General features: G+C 35.0%; 1 protein-coding gene across 1 annotated transcript; it reads left to right on the top strand.

Moving 5' to 3' along the window:
• The first annotated feature begins 584 nt into the window (after positions 1-584).
• LOC149797948 (uncharacterized) lies at positions 585-27,620 on the top strand. The gene is made up of 6 exons (XM_089960819.1): positions 585-693; positions 16,626-16,717; positions 20,252-20,351; positions 22,352-22,624; positions 26,247-26,400; positions 27,616-27,620. The coding sequence occupies exons 2-6, from the start codon at positions 16,641-16,643 to the stop codon at positions 27,618-27,620; spliced, it is 609 nt and encodes a 202-aa protein (XP_089816945.1). The 5' UTR covers positions 585-693; positions 16,626-16,640.
• The last annotated feature ends 178 nt before the right edge of the window (positions 27,621-27,798 follow it).

Below are 27,798 nucleotides of genomic sequence, written 5' to 3'. Positions count from 1 at the left end.
AATATTGATTTTAACACATTTTGTAAAGTTTTTTCTTGCTTGGAAAACACTGGGTGCAGCCATGCAGCCATGGCCCTACTTTAAGTGCACAGTCATGGCAAGGAAAATTGACTGTAACCTGTTTTGTTGTCCAGCAAAGAAGATATTTTAATGACATTTTACTCCTCAGTGCTAGATGATGTCTTGCAGTTATGCCACCTACCTCAAAAGTCAAGGTCATAGCAAAGAAAAATGTTGCTCTTGGACTGACCTCATTGTGGGCTTTATTCTGTGTCTGATCTGTGTAGCAATGAAATTATAGAATACATTTTGATAAACCTTACCCCTATAGACATGATAATCAGACATTGTTTTAAATAATCAAGTTCTTTGCTCAGAGATCAAATAATCACTAGAGAAATGTCACTGTACAAGATGGGACAATCATTTTATTTTTGTTGTGCTTATGTTTTCAATATTACTTATGTTTTCAATATTATTTGCAGTGTATGGGTCTAAGACAATATGTAACCATTTGTTACAGAGCAACATAACATACAAATGATCAAGCAAACTTTTTCTTTACAGATTAGAGAGGAAATAATGCAAATTGTAAAAGATGCTCCTGTGAGAGACATAATTACTGTGATATCAACTGCTCAGCTTGTGAATGAAGTGGTGCTTGTCAGGGAGGAAGTCACAGAGCAATTAAATGTGATATTGGTTTGATAATTTACCTGAAAGCTTTAGTTACAATGACACAATAATATACTCCAAATGAAAAATATTTGCATTATTAAAACTGTGCAAACAATGCATTTCCATGTGAAACATTTACTGAACATAGTATACAAGGTTGACTGAAAGCAAGGCTGTGAAATTGTTGCTAAAATGTTAATACATGTAGAAAAAAATGGAAAATTGCTAGTTTTACATTTTTGAATTGATTCTGAATTGCAGTTTTTTTATATTCAAGGTGACCATGCCACCTGATGGTTTTGTCAGCAACCTGTATATTTTCAGAATTAGTGGATTTGTAACAGAACTGGCAATTAAAAAAATTATTTTCCTTGTTTCTGACACTTTAATTTTATGTTTTTTTTGGTCTATATTTCCTCTTTTCCAATTCAAAAACTTTGTGTCCAAGGAAAGCAGAAACATCCATTAGCTGGGTAAACAAGTTAAAACCCAGCTGGACAACCAGGTTTTGATATTAAGGGTTTATGATGCAAAATAAATTAAATGGGCTGTCTGCATAAATTGAAAGCAGAAACTTTGGCCTTCATTTTCATATAATTTGCAGAAGTTCAATGCTAAATTTTCATAATTACTCACTCTTTAGCTCTCCTGTACAAAGTATAGAAGGACTATGATATTTGAAAATATTCTGGAATTGAGTGGTCTTGTAATCTGCCATGTTGGTCCTGGAGTTATGGAATTTGATATTGACCAGTAATGAGGCCATCACAGGTAAACATCTGGTTTTAATTTAAGTATTTTAAATTTCTAATTAACTTTGTTATTGATATGATATATTTAGTGAGTTGAAGGTGCTTGTTTACCTATGACATACAAAAGCTTCTGTAATTCACACCCATGTAACAGAAAAATCTATCTGTTTGCTAATCTTACTGTTCTTATCTCAGTCTGGTTATCTCGGGCTAGTCATCTCAGCCACGGTGTCCACACACTAGGGCCTACTTTATCAAGCGATGCAGCCATTGTTGTCTTCTGCTTGGACTGATGGAGTTGTTTTTCTGATCAAACGAACACCAACACTTTTTGATTTTTACCAAAATAGATTTTGGAGAGGAGAAACAAAATACTTTGCACTTTAGGGTACTGGAAGTGGGTGAAGAACACAGAAACATAAAGTGGGGAGACATCACTAAAGCATTGTTTGTGAACTTACCTAGAATATTTCAAGTTTAACTGGATCAAGACGAAGACAGGGGAGGACATAATAAACACAACAAATAAAAAGCCACAGTTGTATGATAAACCTATATTCCCAAATGTCCTGTAACTATCTACAAATGTTTCATGAACAAATGTCCAAGTGATTTTTGTGACCTAACCATCCATTTTACCTTGCCCTTTAACTCGTGTATGCAAATGGGCCCAGTGAGCAATGTTTTTTATGGGTACCAGTTGGGGCCCAAATGCTTAACTCACTAATGAAAAAATGGCTATGAAAGCAAACTTAACAGATTTTGCTTCTAAATGCATTATAAACTTGAGCTTTAGAAAGTATCTATGTCAGAGACTAATAGAAGACAATGTTCTGGGCACACAGGCTATACACATCACTGGCCACACATATCCTAACTCTCTCAGCAACTACAGAAAAATTTGTAACAGCCAGAAATTTGCTATGTCAAACCAGCTTTTATCTAATTTTGTTAAACATCACCATTGTGCCCCAGCTGAATCAAACATGCCTGCAATCAGTAATGATGAATAGTGCACTTAACCAGTTGATAGGAATCATTTATCTATTGACACGTTATTCCACAAGCAGATTTCCCTGTAGCACATCCTTCCATTACTAATAGCAACACTTGCCATATTTTCAAGACAGAAAATATAAATTTTCCAAGAAACTGTGAACTAGAAAGTTCAGCACATCGTTATCAGCTAGGGGCTGTATTTGGAGGGTGGGGGTGGCTTTCATAAACGGGGGTAATCTTACAATTAGTAATAACTACAACACAGTATGTCACACACAATTGTTACCTGCTCCAAAGAAAAGGATAGTTATATGAGATATCGACACAGATCTCTAATTACCCATGAATAATCCAAGCATTGTCACTCATGCTGCATGTTACCCTTAGTTATGGCCTATATAGAGCTGTGCACACAGTATCATTTCATTATTTACAATATAACATTTCTAAATTGGAACTGATGAAAATGAAACATTTTCTTGTAATAATTATTAATTATTTATCATTAATTTCATATAACATCTATATATTAAACATGATAATACCTCAGTACTGTCAAATGTTTTATGTTGTTATTTGTTTGCTCATGTGTAAAAATTGTGTACTTCAGATGAAACTCATGCCACAGCCCTCATTAACATACAACGCTCCCTCGATAACTCGCGCCTGGATAACTTGCGATCCCGCTTATAACGCGGTGTCCGTCTTGGCTCCTGATTTTTTCCAGAGAAAATGTATTTAAAATATCTTTAAAATATGCTGAACATGAAAAAATTATGATAAGAATTGATAAATTACACCTTGATACATTGCTCGTTTTATCATCGAAAATGGTGATTAATGCCCGTAAAAATATAATCCATATTTTGAAATTTGCAAGTTCTAAAGAAGAATTAATTTCAGAGATCTCAAAAACGCTTAATTACGCGTATTTGGAGGCCAATTTTTGATCTGGGACGTAGAAAATCACTGAGACGGGAGTCCTCCATACGCTTGTAATAGGTGCGCGGTAAAATTCAAAGATATGCCGGTCCTGTTTCAGCCACCTGCTTTGTGGGAAAATGTGTTGATCAGTTAACTGTGCTGATATTTACAATGACAGAATTCAGTGACTGAAAGACTCTTTGATGTACTGTTGCCATTTTATAAGAGTACATTAAAAAAAAAAAAGAACATGATGCAACAGCTAGGCGGCTAGTTCAAAGGCTTTAACTGGTGGCCAAGTGAGAAAATGTACTGATATTTAGTGATTGAATTCAGAGACAGAAAGACCCAGTTTTAAAATCCTAGCGAGACCTCTGTTAAAGATATCATATATTATGTAAGTTTTTATGATAAATAGTTGTCAGTATACTGTAAATAAACAGTCTGGTGAAATAGCGATCAATGAAAACTTCTGGTAAATGCTAACAGGTGGCAACAGAGAATGAAATAAATACCAATTAAACGTCTTCCTGTGTGAAAGTCACGTTCTCAATCGACCGTCACATTGAAACCCGTGAGTACTTCTGTGAGAACCTAATTACATGTACGTGCCGGCTTTGTTTTGATCAACAACTTGGGGAAGTGTCTGTTGCATAAAAAAAAAAATTGATTACAAGAGACCTTGGGTGCTGGATTAAGGGTCTTCGAGCTGCCTTTGACTTAAAGCAAAACAGTAACAGAGACAACGACGATGATAGTGACTTCGAATGTTTCAGTGAAACTGATGTCATTAATGCCGAGGCTGTTTGGGAGAAATTCGTACAGACTCATGGTTCTGAGATGGGCGTTTCTCTTGATATGGAGGAGTGGATTTGTGCTGACAATGATTGCCCCACAGCCGAATACATGTTAGATGAAACTATAATTATTTCTATAGCAAACAAATTTGCAGCAGAAGACGATTCTAACTGGAGTAACACAAGTGTTGAAAGTGATGCAGACGCAGATGTTGCACCCCCCACCCCTCTGCACAGGAAGCAATCAAATATTTTGATATTGCCATAAGGTGGCTGGAGACCCAAAATGTTGACTATGTAAAGCTCATGCAGTTTAGAAATCTGAGGGATTTTCCTCGGCGGCAGAGAAACCAAGGAGTAACACGCACAAAAAAATATAACTGATTTTTTCAAAAAGTGAATTGATATTTGTCAAGCATGGCACAAACGGCAATTATTAACTTGTTCTAATTTACGTTGTTTTAAATTTGTAGACCAATTAAATATGTTAGTACTGATTAACCCTTGTTTTTTGTGTTTTCCATTTTACTTATATCGCATTCAAATCTATCTATCTATTGTTCGATCGACACTGTTTCTCGAAAAGAGTCGATCTTTTGTATATTAAAAAAACGTCTAATTTGGATCAAACAATAAAACTAGAATGTATCCAATTCAGCATAAAATTAGTGACGTAGTACACAATGTGTGAAGTGGTACACATGTTAAGCAAACGGAAACCACATGGAATAATGTTTTCGATGATCGCCTCAATATACTGTAATTTATCCTGAAATTAATGTTGTGCTATGAGGAAATAATAAAGTACACTGTTATGAAGAGATATTTATTAACAGTTAATCTCAGAATGATTATAAAGTGAGTATTCAACAGTATAATCTGCCTACCCCCCCCCCCCTTATTTCTCCGTTATGTCGTCAATCACTTTATTGGTTTTGGGCTTACTTTATAGGTCCCTCGATAACTCGCGCCTCACTTGCAGTGCGGTCGATGTTTCTGGACCCCGATGTGCGCGAGTTATCGAGGGAGTGGTGTATTTATATTAATGTGCCACATGTAAGCTTTTGCGCTTTTACTATATTGCAAAAGTGACGAGTTCTTTCTCTTTTAGAGGAAAATATTGGGTGAGAAAAATAATTTATGTTGGGATTTGCACTGGGAGAAGGAAATCCCATTCGCATGGTTACATAATAATATGTTTGCACCCCTTGTTTTGTATAGCTAAGAGGATACATATTTATATTCTTAGTCATTGAGACTGCCCATTGGGCAAAAATCTCCACTTTTGAGCCTGTAAGTATGGACATATTGGGTTTGTACTAGATCCATTGGATCCGTTTACTAAAAATACAGCCTCATCATCACTGGCTGTCCATCCATCCCAACATGGGGACTTTTTATAATGAAACATTTCTGGCAAACTAGGATTTATGGGGATCTCAGTAACTGATCCATCTGTATAGCCATACTATCTGTGACATACCCATCCTATGATGGATATTTCAGTGAGAAATCTATTCATCCATCCAGCCTTTAGAGCAGCTAAAGCCTGTGATAGCCGGACAATCTTCCATACTGTCAGTATCCAGGCTGACCATACACAAGGCATATCAGCCAGTTGTTCCGGCATTGCTGGGTTTCAGTGTGTTCACTGCTTATCCACACGGGACTGTGAGTGTGTTTGTTTGGATTTATAATGTAGCTTTAGCAATTTGATTCATATTGCTATGATGTCAGCAGTGTGACAGCTTATAGTGATGTCCAGCACTGGGGCATCATGCTGCAGACATGTAACATCATGTCCCACTCAGTCACATTACCCTAATACCAGGCCAACCAGTCCTAATACTAAACTTGTAATGCTGAGCACCAAGCGAGGCAGCTGCTAGTACTATTTTTAAAATAAATCTTTGGTATGACTTGGCCGCGGTTTGAACCTGTGACCTGCTATACCCAAGGCAGACACTCTAGCCACTTAGGCCATTGAAGCCATTCCTCCATACAGGAGAGTTAGTGACATTTTCAAGGAGGACAGAACTGAGTTATCAATGCCACCTTGTATATCTTATCCAGAGCTGCATGTGGAACCAGATCAGGACTTGTCACACAGTGAGTGTGACAGAGCTCCTACAAATCTGCCATACTCAGATGTGACCATGGAATGGACTGAATTTAGCATCAAGGACACAGATAAAGAAAGTTTTAGAAAGTTGGCAGCTTCAGAATTCCCTCCATCTCCTACAGCTACTCAAGACTATAAAGTTAAAGCATTGGTAGATGTCGGCAAGGAGGAAGAGATGCTGTCCTTTTCGCTCCTTCCTCACTGGCTGTTTGTTAGAATTGGTGACCTGGGTAATTCTAAGGCTTTCTGTTCAGAAAGCCATGCACCAGCAACATTTTCATCTTGCTGATACAAAACTGATAAAGATGCCTTCAGTACTGATCTTCTGGCCCGTGATAAAAATCTACCAGCAGTTCATATGTCTGCTCCACTGTTTTATAATGTAGACAAAAATCTGTTCCAGGCTAAGTCAAAGCTTGTTGGGAATGTAGTTGTTACATCTTCATTGATAGATTTGGCCTCATCGTCAATTTTCTGACTCATGGAGAAATCCAGCAATTACCAAAATTTGGAGGCAACAGCCAGGATCACTAGTCATTAACTGGATAGCTCACCATTCCATGGCCAATGTATTGACTGCTTTGGCCAACTTAGACCTAATACCACATGATGTATATCGGTGTACCATATACCCTAATTTTAAAGATGATCCCATTTTGGTCACCATTCCTCTTTGCAGGTTTAATTGAAGTTCAGAGACAGGCAGCTCAGGAACTGACTCTCAAACTTGCTTCTCAGCCCACACAGTTGTTCAGAATCAATCAGCCCCTACCCTTGTAGAGAGACAATAAGAAGACTAGAGACAAGGGATTTTTTCAGTCAGAGGTGTAATATAGATCCCAACCCAATGCCAGGAGACAACGGTCTAATCAAACTAGGAGGCAACCATACAGAGGCAGGAAGAAACCTAGTGCCTTCAAGCCTCCTAACTCTAGACATTGACCTACCCTCCCAGCTGCCTCATGCAATACTGGATCAACCTATTCCCTCAGAATTATTTCATGTTCCAGGTAATTTTGGTGGGCTTCAGATTCCACATTTCAACCTCCTTCCCTTTCATCTCCTCTCTTCACAGATGTACTGTCGGATCAGGAGAAGGATTACTTTCTACAATGGAAGATATGGTCATAATTAAATAAACATGGTGGAGACTGCAAAAACCACAATCATCAGATTTTTTTCCAGGCTGATTCTTATTTGGAAGAGGAATGGCGGATCATTGACCTTAGTCACCTTAACCAATACATTTTGTCACTAAAATTCAAGATGGAGATGCTGAGATCAGGCTGTCTGTCCATCCAATTTGACAAATATGCTGCTAGTGTTCTTCTGACTGATGCATATTTTCATGTCTCTATCACAGAAATGTATCCTTTTAGCTTAAGACAACACATTTTGTCCTTTCAAAGCCCTACTCTTTAGTCTCAACCTCAGCCCTTGGGTTTTTATCAAGGTTATGGATTGTATCATCACCCTATCCTGATTGACTTCACCTACATTGGTGACAGTACACCAGAAACATATAAGTTCTATTGACTCAAAGGCAGAAATGATCTCTCATTTTTAGATAATCTAGGCTTTCTTTGGAACTGGGAAAAGTCAAACCTCCGCCATCCCAGCTTTTTGTCCATCTGGTTATGGAGCTTGTTGCCAGCCTGAATCTGGTATGGCTTCCTAGCATTCACATAATCAGGATCATCAAACTTGTCGAGTCCTTTTCCAACGGGACATGTATCAGTGAGAGAGTTCTTGTTACTGCACAGATAATTCAGTGCAGCAGTAGACTTGATATTTTTGGATGTCTTTTTGTTTGCCCCTTACAAATGACGTTGCTAGCATGATGGTGTCCCTTTTCTTGACCCCTCAATCAAACATCCATGATCATGCCCAAGATAGAATCATTCCTACATCAGTGGTGTAACTCAGGTTGGCTGACCATAGGGATCCTGGTGGAGAAGCCCCAAGTGGAAATAACAGTACATGTGGATGGGGTGCACACCTGTTGTTGGATTTCACTATCATCCGCAGCACGTGGGAGCCAGGGTAGCAGTCTTTCCACATCAGCCTTTTGGAAATGAAGGCCATCATTTATCCTTTGGAGACAAAACCGTCCTCATTATGTCCAACAACTCATGGTGGTGATGTTCCTACTCAAAAAGGGGTGCACCAAGTCACCTGATCTGTCTGTTGCGATTGGCGTTTTCAGCATTGGTGCAACAACCTTCATATCAACATACAAATCACACACATTCCTGGCAGACTCATTTACTTGGCTGACACTATATCTAGGAAAGGTCATGTGCTCCATATGAATGGTCTCTCCATCAGTCAGTCTTTTGTTTTGATCTGCACACTTTGGTGGTGTCTGTTGATTGATCTTTTTGTGACAAGATGGAATCACAAGTTGCCCACCTTTGTTTCTCCAGTTCCAGACTCAGAAGCTTGAGCTTTGGATGCTCTGTCAATAAGTTGAGAGGGTTGTGAGCATTTGCTTACCATCCCATGGTCTTGGTACCATTAATAATCCAGAAACTATGGGATCAGAAATGCAAGATATTTATAGACCCTCTCAGATGGGACAAGTTCTGGGTTCCCGTATGAAATAATTAAGTGGATTCCACCTGGAACTTAAGCAGACTGCAGGCGGAATCTGCCTAAAATGTTAAAAATCTGGTTAATAAAAAGGCGGACATGGAAAATTTGAGAAATCAAAGATGAATCCATCTAGAGTCCGTCTAACTCTAAGATGGACTTTTGTCAAATTCCTGCTATAAATACATCTTTAGGCATAATTTTGGACTTGGTTGATTTTCCACCCACCATCTAGGTGGAATTAGGAACTTAGTCACTGACATCAATTATATGAAAGGAGGAATCTGGACTTAATTTATTTTCTAACCAACATCTAGGCAGAATGAAGAACTTAGTCATTTACATCAGTTAAATAAGGCATTATTAGGACTTGGCTTTTGTGTATCTGTAAAGTTAAATGACTGAAAATATAGTGATATTTTGTGATTGTAATATCACTGACAGTTCAATAAAAATATCAATAAGATATAATAACATTTATTGTTTCTTGTACAATTTGAATGATTTTCAGCAGCATTTATATTTTCTGTTTCTGATAGCTATAATTTTATTGATTATTTTCGGCACAATTTATAACTTCTTTTCACAGCTTTCCATGTTAAATTTCTCTTTCAAATTTGTTGTTGTATTTTTGTTTAACTTCAATTGGATTTAACTGCCCTGGAACAAGTTTTCATCTTGTTTTCCGTTTTAAAACATAATTTCGCTTTTCTCCTGACCTGAATTTCCTTGATATGGACCCATTTTTTAATATCGTCTCTGAAACTTTTTTTAAAATAATGCTCCATCCGGTCCCATTCCCCAACGAGCTTTCAAATAAGTATTTGTTCCGTTTATTGTTGAACAGATGATCGTTGTATAAAGCTTTCTGAGTGGTCAAAATTTTTTAATTGCCCAATGAATCGTCGCGTAACAGAAACTGATGGGAAAGATCATGTTTGCTAAACATGGCGATTCAAATTTTTGAGCGGGACGAGAGATTGAATAACCGTTTGAAAAATGTGCGGCAATGAGAATACCCTGAACGCAAATTTGATGGGAACATAATTGATGAATCTGTATGAAAACTGAACGCCAGGACAAGAATTTTGCATTTTGTGCCATAAAGAGCTTTACAGTAGCAGCTAACGTGCTAAATAAGACAAGGAATTGAATCAGGAATCAGGATGATTCCGAAGTTATACAACTCCAAACTGATTAACTTTAAGGAGGGATAATGTGTAGATCACTGGTGGGAATTATTGCCAGATATCCATGTCTATCAAAGATAGTCATATCTTTGCAGAATTTTCTTGGCTGAAAAGCAGAATCTACTTTCAATCTCATGAGGCATTATTGTGTATATTATCAAAATATTCTTGGTGTGTTGGAATTCAGTGTAAAATAAGAGTAATTATATCATGATAAACGTTTGTCACAGCTGCTTATGGAACAAGGACTAATTCGAGAGACCACAACAGCATCATAGTTTGTGCAATCAAAAATCCAGTCTACAGTACAAGTGACATGAGGCAGGCTCCTAGCTTTTCTTCTTCTCATAATCAAATTGTCTCAAATGGATGCTTTTCTGTAATTTTGCATTATTTTCATGGCTGGATTTTTCAATGCAGATTAATATTTTATATTTTTTATATGTTTATGTTTTCACAGATGCCTGTGCATATGTTCCAGGCTTGATACTTGGATTTTTAAAACCACTTAATTATTTAGTGTCAGATACTTCACATCATGTTGTATATACTGTATATGTTGTACATCACAGAAGGCCTCAAGGCAGATTAGTTCTGTAACTAATTGAATTACCTTCTCTAAATAAAGTCATATGTTATTATTATTATTATTGTTTTTATTTTTATTAACTCCCATTTCTCTTGCCTTGGACCTATAATTACAACATCAGTATAATTGTTTTCATGCACACTTAAATATCACCTTGGTTAATAAGTCCTGTTTAATTCATATCCATTATTTCTTTGAAACCTGCTGAAATGTCTGAAACATTAAAATAACTTCAGTAAAATACTATATAATGATCAAAATTTTAATGAAATCTTAGAAAAGTTTTAGTCAGTTTTTTTGTGAAACCTCACACATATTTCATTGAAATTTGAGTGAGACCTCAACATAATTTCAAAGAAAGTTTTGGTCAAAATATTTGTGAAATCTCACCAAACTTTAAAGTGAAATGAAAAATACTTAAGTGATGCAATGTTGGATTAGATTTTGTATGCAAGAAAGAAAATGGCATTGCCCCTTAGGACAAGAAAAACCTAAATTTTGTTTGATAATGTCTGTCAAAATAAAATTTATGATCCATTTTAAAAATTACTGTGAATATTTATCATTGATTCCCAATAATGCCAAAAAATCATTAGGCAGTTTAATAGAAATCTGAAGTATATTTTTAATGGTTTAGGCAGAAATTGCTTTAAAAAATCTGTCTGAAATCTGCCTTGACAGTTTCATTATTGGATGGGGTTTCTGCAGGTATTTCCATGTAATTAGGCAGAAGTAAAGATTCCGCATATTAACAGTATTTTGCGTATTTCGAGCTATATTCCACCCTGAATCTGCCTAAAAGTGATGATAAGGGGATTCTAGGCTAAATAAGTGGAATAAACAGATTCCGCCTAGTAGACGCAATAAACAAATTCCACCTAGTAGGTGGAATAAACTAATTCTGCCTAGTAGGCGGAATAAACAAATTCCGCCTAGTAATAGACGGACTAATTTGCATATTTTGGGCTGTATTCCGCCCTGAGCCCACCTAAAATTTATAATAAGTGGAATCTAGGCTTTAAGTGAAATCCGCTTTAAAATTCCACCTGGAATCTGGTTAAAGTCAGGGTGAAAGTTTTCTTACAGGTTACTGATATACTCGATCTAGTGATAGATCTGCAGTGGAAAATTCCAGCCAACCCACATATTTTCAAGCAACCATATTCATGTGAACCACATGCCTTTCTAAATCATGGAGAGAATCTTGAGACCAAGATGACTCTCCACTCTGAAGGCTAATGAGGGAAAGCGGCATGTTTTAAGGGACTGGTGCCACATCAACAATATACCTGTATGAAAACTTCCACCCTGACTTTAACCAGATTCCAGGTGGAATTTTAAAGCGGATTTCACTTAAAGCCTAGATTCCACTTATTATAAATTTTAGGTGGGTTCAGGGTGGATTCAGGGTGGAATACAGCCTGAAATATGTAAATTAGTCCGTCTATTACTAGGCGGAATTTGTTTATTCCGCTTACTAGGTAAAATTTGTTTATTCCGTTTACTAGGCGGAATCTCTTTATTCCGTTTATTTAGCCTAGATTCCCCTTATTATCACTTTTAGGCAGATTCAGGGTGGAATAGCGCTCAAAATATGCAAATTAATGTTACTAGGTGGAATCTTTACTTCTGCCTAATTACATGGAAATACCTGCAAAAACTCCATCCAATAATGAAAATGTCAAGGCGGATTTCAGACAGGTTTTTTAAGCAATTTCTGCCCAAACCATAAAAAATATACTTCAGATTTCTATTAAACTGCCTAATGATTTTTAGACATTATTGGGAATCAATGATATTTATTCACAGTAATATTTAAAATGGATCATAAATTTTATTTTGACAGACATTATCAAATAAGATGTAGGTTTTTCTTGTCCGAAGGGGCAATGCCATTTTCTTTCTTGCATACAAAATCTAATCCAACATTGCATCACTTAAGTATTTTTCATTTCACTTTAAAGTCTGGTGAGATTTCACATATTTTGACCAACACTTTCTTTGAAATTATGTTGAGGTCTCACTCAAATTTCTTTGAAATATTTGTGAGGTTTCACAAACAAATTGACTAAAACTTTTGTAAGATTTTGATCATTATATAGTATTTTACTGAAGTTTCTTAAGTGTTTCAGACATTTCAGCAGGTTTCAAAGAAATAATGGATATGGATTAAACAGCACTTTATTAACCAAGGTGATATTTAAGTGTGCATGAAAACAGTTATACTGATGTTGTATTTATATGACATCCAAGGCAAGAGAAATGGGAGTTAATAATGATAATAATAATAATAATAATAATGGCTTTATTTAGAGAAGGTAATTCAATTAGTTACAGAACTAATCTACCTTGATGCCTTCTATCTGTGATGCACAACATATACAGTATATACAACATGATATGAAGTATCTGACACTAAATGATTAAGTGGTTTTAAAAGCAAAGTATCAAGCCTGGAACATATGCACAGGCATCTGTGAACACATAAACATGTATAAAATATAAAATATTAATCTGCATTGAAAAATTCAGCCGTGAAAATAATGCAGAATTGCAGAAAACATCCATTTGAAACAATTTGAATATGAGAAGAAGAAAAGCTAGGAGCTTGCCTTATGTCACTTGTACTGTAGACTGGATTTTTGATTGCACAAAATATGATGCTGTTGTGGTCTCTTGGATTAGCCCTTGTTCCCATAAGCAGCTGTGACAAACGTTTATCATGATATAACTACTCTTATTTTACACTGAATTCCAACACACCAAGAATATTTTGATAATATACACAATAATGCCTCACGAGATTGAAAGTAGATTCTGCTTTTCAGCCAAGAAAATTCTGCAAAGATATGACTATCTTTGATAGACATGGATATCTGGCAACAATTCCCACCAGTGATCTACACGTTGTTCCTCCTTAAATTCTGAAGTTAATCAGTTTGGAGTTGTATAACTTTGAAATCATCCTGATTCCTGATTCAATTTCTTGTCCTATTTAGCATGTTAGCTGCTACTGTAAAGCTCTTTATGGCACAAAAAGCAATATGCTTGTCCTGGCGTTCAGTTTTCATACACATTGACCAAGTATGTTCCCATCAAATTTGCGTTCAGGGTATTCTCATTGCCGCACATTTTTCAAATGGTTATTCAATCTCTCGTCCTGCTCGAAAATTCGAATCGCCATGTTTAGCACACATGCTCTTTCCCATCAGTTTCTGTTACGCGACGATTCATTGGGCAATTACAAAATTTTGATCAATCAGAAAGCTTTATACAATGATCCTCTGTTAAACAATAAATGGAACAAATACTTATTTGAAAGCTCGTTGTGGAATGGGACCGGATAGAGCATTTTTTAAAAAAAAGTTTTGGAGACGATATTAAAAAATGGGTCCATATCGAGGAAATTCAGGTCAGGAGAAAAGCAAAATTATGTTTTAAAACGGAAAACAAGATGAAAACTTGTTCGAGGGCAGTTAAATCCACTTGAAGTTAAACAAAAATACAACAACAAAAAATTTGAAAAAGAAATTTAACATGGAAAGCTGTGGAAAGAAGTTATAAATTGTGCTCAAAATAAACAATAAAATTACAGCTATCAGAAACAGGAAATATAAATGCTGCTGAAAATCATTCAAATTGTACAAGAAACAATAAATGTTATTATATCTTATTGATATTTTTATTGAACTGTCAGTGATATTACAATCACAAAATATCACTATATTTTCAGTCATTTAACTTTACAGATACACAAAAGCCAAGTCCTAATTATACCTTATTTAACTGATGTAAATGACTAAGTTCTTCATTCCGTCAAGATGTTGGTTAGAAAATAAACTAAGTCCAGATTCCTCCTTTCATATAATAGATGTCAGTGACTAAGTTCCTAATTCCACCTAGATGGTGGGTGGAAAATCAACCAAGTCCAAAATTATGCCTAAAGATGTATTTATAGCAGGAATTTGACAAAAGTCCATCTTAGAGTTAGACAGACTCTTGATGGATTCATCTTTGACTTCTCAAATTTTCCATGTCCACCTTTGTATTAACCAGATTTTTAACATTTTAGGCAGATTCCGTCTGGAGTCTGCTTAAGTTCCAGGTGGAATCCGCCTAATTATTTCATATGGGCAGTCTTTTTGAGTGCCTTAATTCCTCAACTGGCCTTATTTGAGGGAAACAGTTGGCCCTAATTACTTGTTCTGGCATCATGGTTGACATGATATCAGGCTTGATAAAGATCTATCCGATATTTTTGCCAAGTTTGATCTCATTCAACCCAAATTCTTCATTGTTTCCAAAATGGAATTTGTCCCGACTATAACATGGCTGAATTAAAATAAATTTGAACCTTTAACCCACACTTCACTAAAGTTGCTATCATACAAAACATGTTTACTAATATCTTTAGTCTCAGCTTGCAGGATGAACAGTTTGCATGCCCTTTCAGTCAACCCAAACTATCTTCAGATCAGATGGTTCAGTGATCCTATTGACACAACCAGGCTTTGTAACCAAAAAAAAGTTACTATCTGTTGGCAAAGAGTCATCATTAGCTCACTTTCTTCCATAGATAGGTCAAGAGCAGCAGTCATGCAAAATCCTGTTTGTGCACTCAAGCACTGCTTGAAACACAACAGTTGTGGCATGGACAAGCGCCTCTTTCTTCCGGTAAACGCCAGGAAACAGGATGTCACCCCTCAAACCCTTGCTTCCTGGCTGAAATGAATTCTGTACTTGGTGTACTCTGAGGTCTCACAAGTTGAGCGTGGCCTCTGAAAATTACTGCTCATAAGATTAGAGCAATCTCTGCAATTCTCATGTTTGAGCATAACATTTAAATTTGAGATATAGTAGAAGCTGTTGGCTGGCATGCAGAGTCAACTTTTTGAATTTATTATGTCAGAGATTTAGCTTCAAAGTGGCAAACCTTGAATCTGGTAGGATCAGTGGTGGCAGCCCATATGACCACCAGACCCAATTAAAAGAACATAACCTATCAGCTGCACTGGATTTGCCAATGAAATTTTGTAGGTGAGAATATTTCAATAATTATCTTCCTAACCATATGTTTGGGTCACAGATCAAGTTACACTAGGCTGTGTTGCTGATGTAATTAGGAGAACAGGTTATCATTTGCATCAATAATGCAAACATCATTCCTTGGAAGGATACCTGAGGTAGAGGTTGGATGCTCATCATTCCCTCCTCTTTTTACCTATTCTCCGAACGGTAATCTGATTGGGGCACATTTGTAAAGGAGAAAGCAAAGTTTTAAGTAAATTGTTCTTCTCTGAGATTGCTTACCTACTCACATTGCTTAAAATTCCTGCCATGCGAGTATCCTTGCTAGAATATTTCTCAGCTGAAAAAATAGTGATACCTGGCAGTGGCAAGGGCAGGTAATGGGCAAAATTTATTGCCCTTTGTATATATAAAATAGACAGGAAAAGATGATTTTGGTCTTTTAGTAGGGTTGGATTTGTGAGGTTGCATGCTTATATCGCTAACGTTAATTTGATTGGGTAATTATTCTCTAAGAATCACAATTTACTTAAAAATTGCTCTTTACCAATAGAAACAAACTGCCTCAACATGTTATTTATTGTCTTCATTACCCTAAACATAAAGCCCAATATAAAATAATTTGTGTCAAGGCCACAGTGATTACTGTCGAAGTTTTCTGACAATAAATAACTAAAGAGACATAAGTGTGCATCTAGTTTAAAAGATGGAAGCATGTAAGGTCTTGAAATATTAATGAAAATATGTTGTTATGGGCCTGGTAGAACAAGTTTGTATTGTTTGTAAGAGTTTGTAAGTGTTCAGTTTAATTTAAGACAAGGAAATCACTGTGACATATCTGAAGTGAAAGCATTAAACAGTGGCTTCAAATATAGATTAGTCTAACCTTAAATATAATATAAGCAAAATGAATAATGCTGTGAGTGAAAAGTAATTCTTGTCATTTTCTTCCAGGCAGAAGCTAGTGACATGTACAAAAACATTACTAATGCATATCTCGGTGTATGGAAAAGAGCCACATGGGAGGAAGTGGAGCATGTCTCAAGGTACATCTTTAGAAATAACTGCTGTAAACTGATTAAAAGATACCAGTAGAACTTAGAAATTTGAGTCCTGATTTGAAACCTAGAAAATTAGTAATTCATAACAAGTGAAGTTAGGTACACTTAATGAGAATAAAATAGATTCACCCCATGTAATCTGCCCCTTTCATATGATTGTGCACCACCACCCATTTTAATGTCAAAAACCTTTTTAAATATTTAGTACATGTACATATCATGTAGATTCCAACTTTCAGGAGAAATCAAGCTGTGAACCTTGCCAGGATAAAATTGAAGTTATGATGATAGAGCCTTACAGGGAGATAAGGTGATAGAGTCTTACATGGAGGCTTTTGATGAATGCAAGGTCAACATTTGTATAAATAGATGTACAGGGAAAGTGGATGATGTTCTGTGTTATGAAACATACTCTGCTCTGATGTACAGTACCACTCTCATGATCCTTTGAAACCTCATGCTTCACAGTGTGGTTGGAAAGAGAGTGGTGATGATTAAAAAAACGTGGTTTACTGTTTATGAGCTGTGCTAGCATGCTCTAAAGAGGTTCAGAGAAAGAGGGAGGCACTAGTTTATCTACTTTGTTATCTCTTCTGGAGCTATTTACTTGCTCTTTGATACTGTAAAAAAATATGATCATTCAGTTAATTATAAACATTTCCAAGTTCTAAAAAAGCAAATGTTTGATATTTGATATCAAATCGAATTTCAGAAATTATTAACATAATGAATGTCTTGCAAACTGTATGTTAATACTACTTTTTGTGCATTGAGTTTAATTTTTCTTCAGTACATCAGTATCAGATTATTCTAGAGCTATATTTATGTTCTTTTTTCTGTAATAAAATCTTTACTGATCATATTAAAGTCAGTGATATTATACTCCATGTAGTGAATATACCCGATAAATGTCAAAGAAATTAATAATAAAATCACATTCATATATGACTGAAGTGAAGCAAAAATGCACAAGTTCTGAAGGTTACCCTATGCATAAGTTTTCATTAACATAATGTATGATTCATTTGACATCCAATAACATCATTATAGAGGGATAATTTTTGCTACTTGGACATGCAAAAGCAAGATTACTGCCGGTAGAAGTATTGTTAACATTTTACATCTTTATTTTAATTTAAAATATACTATTTTGTATTAATTATCAATGTAGCATTCCTTTACTTTTATAAAAATCACAAATGTGCACAATAAGTCAAACTCGGTACATGTAGGTTGATGTGTACACTTTTCAAAGATAAATGCCCATGTGCAAACTAATAACCTAGCACAACGGAAGATATCAGCATGGTTTGTTTTCTTTGCTGTTGATGTGTTCATTTCATGTGCAAACTGATAACTTAAAAACCACAACAGGAGCTCTTTAGAAGGTTTGTTTTCTTTGCCATAATGTTGACAATAAATGATGTACTTGGGGATAAGTGAATCATCCTGTATAACCATCAGTTTTTCCATTGTTTGATTCTTGATAAAATACAAATCATTAAGAAAATGTTTTGAACTAATAAATAAGTTAAAGAAAGAAAAAGGTGTGAACTAACCAATAAAGCTAGTATCAAGATTTTGGATTTATCATTTGTTGGATTTATCATTCCTTGCTTCAGTCAGATTAGTTATTGAAAATGAAAATGGTCTTGTTCGAAATTACTTACAAGTATGCAATTCAACCATTTTGTTATTAAGACTGTGACCTTCAGTACATGGTCATTCAACTATCTTTCTGTAGAACTACTTTGTGTCAAAATTAATTCCTGCCTTTTACAGTTTACCAACAAAAGTTACAAGCAACTTATCTATATAAAATCTCATAACTTACTTGAACTGGGATAAGAATATATACATTTGTTTTCTGAAAATGCTGTACATCTGTACATAAGTGATATAACTGTAAATTTATGTCATGATATACCTGTATACAAAGTGAAATTAATGATTTTCTTTTTCTGTTTCTGTTCGTTTTCCTATTGCATAGTATGCATAATACAGAAAAACAGAAAAATGAGATGAATCTCTCTCTCTCTCTCTCTTAACATATGGAATCCAAATCACCTCTGTTCATGTTATAATAATTGAACATTATATTAAAAACATTTTATTTTTTTAACACGTTTTGGTAACAGTACATTAGTGGCCTTATAGTTCACACCACATCAAAAGGATGTTCCTTTCATGAACATATTTTCTGGTTCAGCTTATATTTTTGAACATTTTCACAAGTATGGGTGTTTTGTCATCATTTTTAGGTAGTCTTCAGAATTAAAATAATAAAAATCGACTTATAAATCAACACATAAGAAACTGAGATATGGAAATGTTTGAAAGTGGTAAGAAAAGTAATATTGTACTAAACAATATAGCTGCATGGAGAAAAGGAAGAACAAACTTATGAACTGAATAATGTTGTTGTTGAAATGAGTTTATCACCATAATATTGATAAATTTGTTAATTTACTTTGCCTACTTTAATTGCAAGTCATCAAACTAAAAACATAGTGATAAGACTTGCAATTATACGTCACTTTTTTGTAAAAAAAATCACATAGCGAAAGCTGCCATGACATGGAGGCTAATACTACATGTATGTAGAAATTGTGATGTACTGGTTGCCTCAAAATATGACTGTTCTTTAAATGTGGCCATCTGACAGAAGTGGCTGTTAAAGTAGGTTACAAACAAGAAGAAAACTTTTGCTAGATTGATTTATTAATAATACATAAATAACAAGAAAATTAGATTATGATGCCATAGTATGTTTACTCATGAATATTCTGTTTGAATATATATGCTATGTTGTTGTTCATTTATTGCATTTCTTAGCAGCTAGATCTTCATATGGATCCTATTGTGTATGCTGATACACTTACTGCATGAAAAAAGTGTTTCTAGTTTAATGGGTATACCCTCAAGAAATAAGACACATTTTGGCATTTTAATCAAATTTTTTATTTTTGAATGATTATCCCCTCAGTCATTGCAAATTAGATTTTTTTTTTGACTCAGTTGTTAGTTTGATGGAGTACTTAGCAAGTGATCCTCTTTGAAACTTAGGACCATTGCAATTTAGTGGCAGCCTGAAAAAAATTGATTTACAATACCATTCATAAATGGCATTCACATTTTATTACATTTTGGAATATTATATTTTGTTCTGGATTTTCCATTTTTGTTCTCCTTTTTATTCAAAATGCAGTTTGTTTGCATTCATTTTACATTTTAATTGCATTCATTCTTTATTCATTCTGCATCATGTATTGACCTCGCTGGAAAATTATTCATTTTATGGTCTGTGGGTGTACAATTCACATTCAGTAAACATATGACAGTCAATTATCTTATCTGTGTTCCATGATCATCATCATTCTGTAAAACTATCTTTTCTACCTTGAAAGCATCTTTTTCTCTTATTTAAAATTAGTTTTGGTTTAAATTATGAACATATAATTGAATCATTAAGCTTGTTATAAAAAGCAGATATTTTACATGGCTATGTTTTTTCATCAGTTTATTGCTGTCTGGTTATGGACATGTTATAAGATGCAACATTCAGAAGGATGAGGATGGATACTTGGCAAGTCATGATGATGGAGCTGAGAGAAAAGAGGTAACACTATTCAGGCATGTAATTTTTATTTGATTATACAGTTCAAATTGGTAGAGATAATATCATATGTAGATACTTGGCTAATTCTAAAGAGTTCAATAATCACTGTTGAAGAGGGAATAATTTGTATGAAATCCTTCTGAACAAGGCAAATGAAGTATATTATGTTGTATTCAGTTGTCCAGCCTTCAGTATTTGTATCCATAAAAGTAACTTTGTCACAGTGACAAGGTAAACCTCATTTGAAGATAGTTTGCCATTGGCCATATTCATTCAGCATGTTGTTTACATAAATCAAGGCCATAGTAGGGTCTGAATGGTTTTTTGTGTGACTACTTTTCTGTTTACATGATTGGGTTTTACCCTTTGAAAATTAAGAGTACATTGTGAAGTTTCATAGAAGTATGAAATAATGCAATGAATTTCCTTACAAGTATATTTACTATCTTGCTGTACTATCTTGCTGTTCAGTGTTTTTGATTGGCTTGTTTAATTCCACTATTTGAGAATTGCTTACATTGTGAAGTTACATGCATTTGATCATTGGGAATACTGATTTTTTTAAGAATTGTATTTCATGCATACATGCCAACCATTTAGCTTTTAGGGTATTCATTATGCTTTTCTCCCCCCCCCCCAGTACATTTTCCACTAAAATGTATGGATTATGCTTTTCTGCTACATTGAAAAATAAAATAAAAATACAGCAAGAAAAAGTTGTTTTTGTCATTTTTATTATCATCTCTTTAATTTTACTCATAATTTTTTTTTAATATTCTTAGAAAGGTGACTGCTGTGTAAGAACAGTATAAGATCACTTTCCTTATTTGTTATTGATAACAAATGTATATGACCCCTTTCCAATAAAACAGACTTGTTTCTTCAAAAGTGAACCATGCCTAACAGATTCATTTAATTGATCAGCTAGTTAATAATGAATGTCTATATTCTTCAAGAAAATGGTGCCAGATGTTAAGTGAAATGCTTTATGGTGTGAGTTGTGGATGTTATTTGATGGAAAACATTAGAGCAGATGGATCTCTTTAAACATGTCAGATCAGAAAAAGGGACAAATCAACACCACTTTACAAATGAAGAATGTGAGAGTAATGTAAAAATGAAAACTGAGCACTTCACCATAATCATGGCAGGATACCAGTTCATGATCATTCAGCCAAAGTTACACATGTAGACTAGTTGAGAGTGCTGAATATGAACATTCTTCAGTATCTTTTGTGTTTGTAGTGTGGTTCTAATCTATATGGATTTAGGAGTTGTTACCAGCTACTGAACCAGGTTAGTTGTAAAAATGTATCTTTTTATCATTTATCTTTTTCATACCTGTTGTAATTCTGGCAGGTAATATATAGATTACATTTTTTATGCCCAAATTATGGTTATTTGTCACTTATAATGGCATTAATTATGTTTATACCTCACAGGGGGTTTGGCATATATGTATATAATTAGAAAATATTTTACATTTTGAAAACCATATGGGTATATAATATATGGAGGCTTCTTTCATAGTTATTTATATTCAATGCATCATTTTTGTGTTGAGAAGTTAGCAACATTTGATGTCTTTATGTTTTTAAAAAAAATATTAAATAGTTATTATAATATGAAATACTTGTATGAAGGAATAAATATGAAAATTTAACCAAATTCCAAAGAACAACTCTCTGCAGATCATACATGCATTTCAGGTATGATTTCATTAATTAATTGAGAGAGAGATACGTGTCCACATGAGACAGATACTGAATGTAGTAATTATTGTTGTCAATTTTTGTTCTTTTGCAGCAAATAATACTTTTCTTGGTGCTTAAATTCCTATTTTGTGTAAAAGATCTTATTGGTTTCAAAGATTGATGATTATTTACTGGATAGTTACATTTTAGGTTTGTATTGACCAAGAAATTGATGAAAATTTGTACCCAGTGAATAATAATATTATACAGAATGATACACTTAATATTTAATAAACATTTTTTCAGGCAAAGTTGAACAATACAGTCGAAATCTTCGAGAATATTGATTTATTAGTTGATGTTTTGTTGGAATTCCAAGTGCCTGATCAGCCAGCCATCACACTAAATACACCTTACATGTCAGTCAGTGTAATGAAACGTCTTCCAAAGTCTATCACCAGCATTAACTTGGAACAGTCTCGCATGATTGCAGGACATGTTGTAACAGGGAACATTACTCTACCTAATGCCATCACTTATCTTCCAGACTTCAGAGAAAAATCAGATTTTGAATTGAAGGTAAATTTGACCTTCACAGGAAAATTTGCTTTAGTTGGGCATATGCTACACATACTATTCAGTAACTTTCTAGCCAGCCTCTTGGATTATTTCGATGGAGTCTATGCTAGTTGAAAGTGAGACATAACATTTATTTTCAGATAGTATAAAAAATGACAGTGTTGCAAAAAGAATTGTTAAGTTTACAATTCAAGTTTGTCATATGATTGTGGGTTCAGTATTTGGGTCGGGCTTTCTTTTGTTCTTGAGTACTGGACCATCATGTGCCAAATCTTGTAATCATCACACAAAAAATTTGATTCTTCAGCACTTATTCCTCCTACTCCAGTAATGAGTCTTAGAAGTACACAGTTGAACTGTGTATCCGATGTGTAAATTCACCTGCTAATCCAATAATTTCATAAAGGCTGTTCCATTTAAACATACAAGGTACCCATAGAAGGCATTTTAAAAAAATATATGCCAGAGTACTTTGATTTCACAAAGATCATATTAGAGTGATAAGAAAATTCTAAATTACCTCTATGGGTGAGTACCCCCCTTTAAAAGTGCCTTCCTTGGGTCCCTCCCATGTTTGTTTTAATGGAACAGCCCTAATCTACTTTCAGATATCAGTAATTAATAAAAACTAGCATAAATATATATGATTTTAATGCTGTCTGTTGCTTTCCATTTTCCACAGTCCAAGCTTAATATTCTTTTTTCCAATTGGAGATCTAAGATCTTGCTGGACTAGGCCATAGCAAGAACCTTTTAAGTGCTGAATTGGTTGAAGTAGGGACATTCTTTGGTGGTCTTGTCACCTTCATAGTGTCACATAATTTGAGGGACCAGAAACACAGGGCCCCAGCAGCAATTCAAGGCCTATTGAACCAGCCAAGAAACCCATTTACCTTGACAACCACATAGGACCTTCTTCCAAGCAGCAGTCTTAATAGTCTCGCAAGAAGCCTCAGTTCAGTGCTTACGTCTGCCCAATGTTTGCTGGTTGAGGCCAAGGGGGAAAGTCTTTGGACACCTCCTCCTTCCTCTGTTGCAGCATCTTCCTCTTCCCATTGTTCTGGTAGGTGCAACTAGCTATCTCTTGATGGATTTGGTTAGGCATGATAAATGATGTGTGGGTCCATTGCACTTTAAGAGACTCATACTGAAATTGTTCCTGAGAACAATTTCCCCAATCATAGATTACCATTTTCTTTCAACAGTCCAAAAAGTTTGAGGTACAGACCTCTCTACACCATTCATATGCCTGGGTCTTTCTGGTGTTGAAACAGGTAAAAAGTTTCAACTCAAACTTAAACAGATTTACTGGAGACAAAGGTGGATACAATTAGGTTGAGCAGTCATGTGCCTTCTGATGGGTTTTTATGGCCTAGATATCATTATGCATACTTTTACCTCTCTCTCCAGGGAACTCTGGATGTGTTGGTGGCAAAAAAAAGGACTAATTTCTAAATGAAAACCAAGCATGTGATATTTCTTACTTATTTTACTCTCTTCTCATGCTCCGTAAATGTGTTTCTCGGGAGATAATTAAGAACACACAGAAAAAGTGCTCTCATGCACAAAGTGTTACATACACAGCAGATTCCCGATTTGCAGCCCCTTTGTCAGTCATTTTGGTTTTGGGAAGAAGCAACCCATCATATGAACATATTGGAAATGCAAGCAGTGTTCCTACTGCTAGAGTGTATTATGGTTGCTGTTTACAACGTGGCAGCTGAAGTGTACCTCTGGTGTCAAGATAAACAGGCTCTTTTTCTTTCTGTATAAATCTGTAACCTTCTCTTTTGGGCAGCCTTGGAGGAGATAACTCTCCAAGTCTGCCATATTCTGGCCAAAAGAAATACCCTGGCAAAGAGTCTGTCCAGGTGGGGCTGTGTGTCATCCTCATGGAATGTACCAGTTGTTAAAAGTTTCTTTTTCAGACATTAAGGAGACCATTACTGAACTTGTTCGCTATGAGGCTGAATAACAAGCTCCCTCTTTATGTCTCTCAGGTACCAGCTTAAAAGTTCTGGGTGGTACGTTCTTTTAGTCTAACAGTGGGATCTTCTGCATATGACTTTCCACCTTTCAAAATAATTCTGCATGTGTGCCAGCAGGTCAGGATCACCAATATCAATTCATCCTGGTAGTCTCTCTCTTGCCACAGTTGTTATGGTTCAAGTACCTACTTGTTGTTTAAAGAACCCAGGTGATTTCCAGAGAGAAGGGACCTGCTGTTATGGCACAGGGGTCTCTCCTGCACAACAACACGCATATTCTTTACCTTCACGCTTGACTCGTCTCAAGTGATTGATCTATCAGGCAAGATTATCAACACCATCATCCAAGTTAGGAGGCATTCTGCTTTCAATGTTTTTAGAATCATCTCTTTCAACTTACGGGTTCATCTGATTATTCTAAGCCACCATTTCCTGGTGCATTGTCCTTACTATTAGGAGAACTTTCTTTCATGAGAAATGAAGCCCATGACTTTAGGTCCACTCCTAAATCTTGCTCCTGTTTGAGTTACTCATTGGTTGATGTTATGAGAGCCACCTTTTGGCAGTCTCATCTTGTCTTCTCCTTTTACATTGGATCTTTGGCACATTAGGGCAAACACATGTTTGGTTGGTTCCAGTAGTGATGGCACAGGTTAGCCCAACCAAATAAAACTATTTTTGTGCTTTTCTGATACATGTCAATAATATATTATTACTCTTTAATGACTCTGGCCATCAAAAAGCACAAATAGGACATAAACATGAAGATCAAGTTAAAAGTTAAAATGCTTTTATACCATTGAGGTGGCTTAGCAAACAACAGTGACAGTATTATAATAAACAGTTTCTTTCCATAAGCTTTGGTAAAGTTTATGAATTTCTGTCAAAATGGATGGAACTTGTATATTTGCAAACATTTCCACTTTGTGATAATCTTGATAGATCAACTACATCCATATCTGGGTAAAAGGTGGAGGAGAAAAAGTCAAACACATGGTCAGATATATATCAACAGTTTAAATTTTAGTACACCATTGTGTTTTGGTCTTGGATATCTCACTTCCCAACAACAATGTTATAAATAATCCTAAGTATACTAACATCATACCTTTGCTTAGATAGCATGCGGTTTTAGTGACAGCTTTATTGGCCTTCTTGCTCATTTGAATACTTCAAACAGGCACTATTTTAGAGCATTTATGAAAAGTAGTGAACTATCAGCATATTTGTAAACTTCTTGAAGATAATTTTAGTATTGGTTTTTTGCTTGGACTGAAATGCATCAACTAGACATTGATGCTGCTTTTCCAATGCAATTGTTATATTTGTCTTTTCTAGGCCATCAGTTTTAAATGCTACAATACACTAAAATTGTTGCATAGAACTATGTAGGTCACAATGGCATAATTTTATGCTTAGTAATTGCATGAAAATTTTGAATTTAGCTTGACTTCTCAATCTTTCTTGCATGTAGTCTTTAAATATTATAATCTCATTCAATTGAGACTTGCTTTGTGCTCTAAAGTAACGTAGAGCAAAGTGACTTTTCTTGCACAATTACCAATTTCAGGTTTCTCTATTGCAGTAAATCCAAGACATACCACTGCACTGAATTTCTGTTTATTCTGCTGCAGGTATTGTTCCTGGATGAAAACCCATACATAGTAGATGACAACACTTCTGCTATAACATCTACTGTAATTGGAATTTCTGTTAAGGACAGAAGAGGAAATATAATAGATATAGAAGAAGTTGAAAATGAAACCATCATTCAGATACCAAATCCAGGTAAAGGTTTATTTCGAGGAAAATATTTTACTCACTGTTTTAATTATCTATCATAACGTAGTACTGTCATTGCCAAACATGTGTCCAATTATTCACACATCTTTCTGTCCTGGGCAAGATAGCTCATACATATGGATATAATAATTAAACTTATATCAGTGAACAATGCAAAAAGATGGTAAATGTTAAGAGTTTGTTAGCGTTGTTCATTATGACCTTAAGTTTACCATATCTTGATTTCATGCTTCTGAAATGGTTGCTTCTTTTTCAACCCGTAATTTATAGTACAGATCCAGAAGCAGGTAATTCTACAAGTTAAATCAAAATGGAGATAAGAGTGACTGAAGGCAAACAGAAAAGGTATGCAGAATAAATGCAAATGGAATGCAAAATGAATAAAACAAAATGCAAAATGAAAACAAATGAAACAATGCATTTTGAAGAAAACATTTCTTTACAAAACACAGGAGTGCAGAGCAACAAATGATAAACTGGAAATGATCAAAATTTAAATGCCTTTCTTAAAAGGATTTGAAAATCAAATATTTTTCAGCTGTTGTTAAACTTGCATGATTGGTCATATCATAATCCAGGATCAGAATCTTATCTTGATCAACATTTTTTCACCACTTAAAAGCCATGACATTATTCTTGTTGAGGCAGAGATAAACAAGATATCTTTTGTGGAACTGATACTCCATTATCTGAAAAGAATTGCCAAGAATAAGACCATTTTTCTTCATTTTAACTGCTGAGTGTTGAGACCGTCTGATAACCTTGAATAGTGAAAAGATTTTCAAGATGGCCACCATGGATGCTCATTTTTTATGTGGAACTTATGACAGTGGAGTTAAAAAAAATTGATAACTGCTTATTTCATACAGCAACATACAGAAAAAAAAACTTATTTTGAAAATGTCACAATTATGATAGATAATGCAAGATATTGTGGTCTTTAAGTTTTGTGAAATTACCATGGAAAAGGTTTGGAAAAGTCTTGCAATTTGTTTAAGTCTGCAGGAGCCCTGTAAGGGCCAAAGTGATTGGTTAATAATAGTCATAGTCACCATACCTACTAGTGCCTACATAGATGACTATTAAAAAGATCAGATGTGAGAGAGGAAGGTGCATTTAGGATTCAAGATCTTTGTTGTCATCCTATCATTCCCAATGAAATATCCTATTAATATATCACCCTTTTTTCATTTTCTGTAGATTAGGTTATGGTTTTACAGAAGAATTCATATTAAAGATAAGAATGTGATCTCTGACTGCCTCCATCTCTTCACCAGGTGGGTGCCTCCAGAATCCAAAATCATCCATATTAATACTTGTCCTCCTAAAATATTCATACCCAATATAAGCACTCCCTTGGTCCAGTTTACAAAGAAAACATTG

The sequence above is a fragment of the Sinohyriopsis cumingii genome, chromosome 6, assembly GCF_028554795.1.
Source record: "Sinohyriopsis cumingii isolate HCF-2022 chromosome 6, ASM2855479v2, whole genome shotgun sequence".
NCBI lineage: Eukaryota > Metazoa > Mollusca > Bivalvia > Unionida > Unionidae > Sinohyriopsis > Sinohyriopsis cumingii.
The sequence above is the reverse complement of the archived record's forward strand: the minus strand, read 5'-3'. Positions and strand labels throughout refer to the sequence as shown.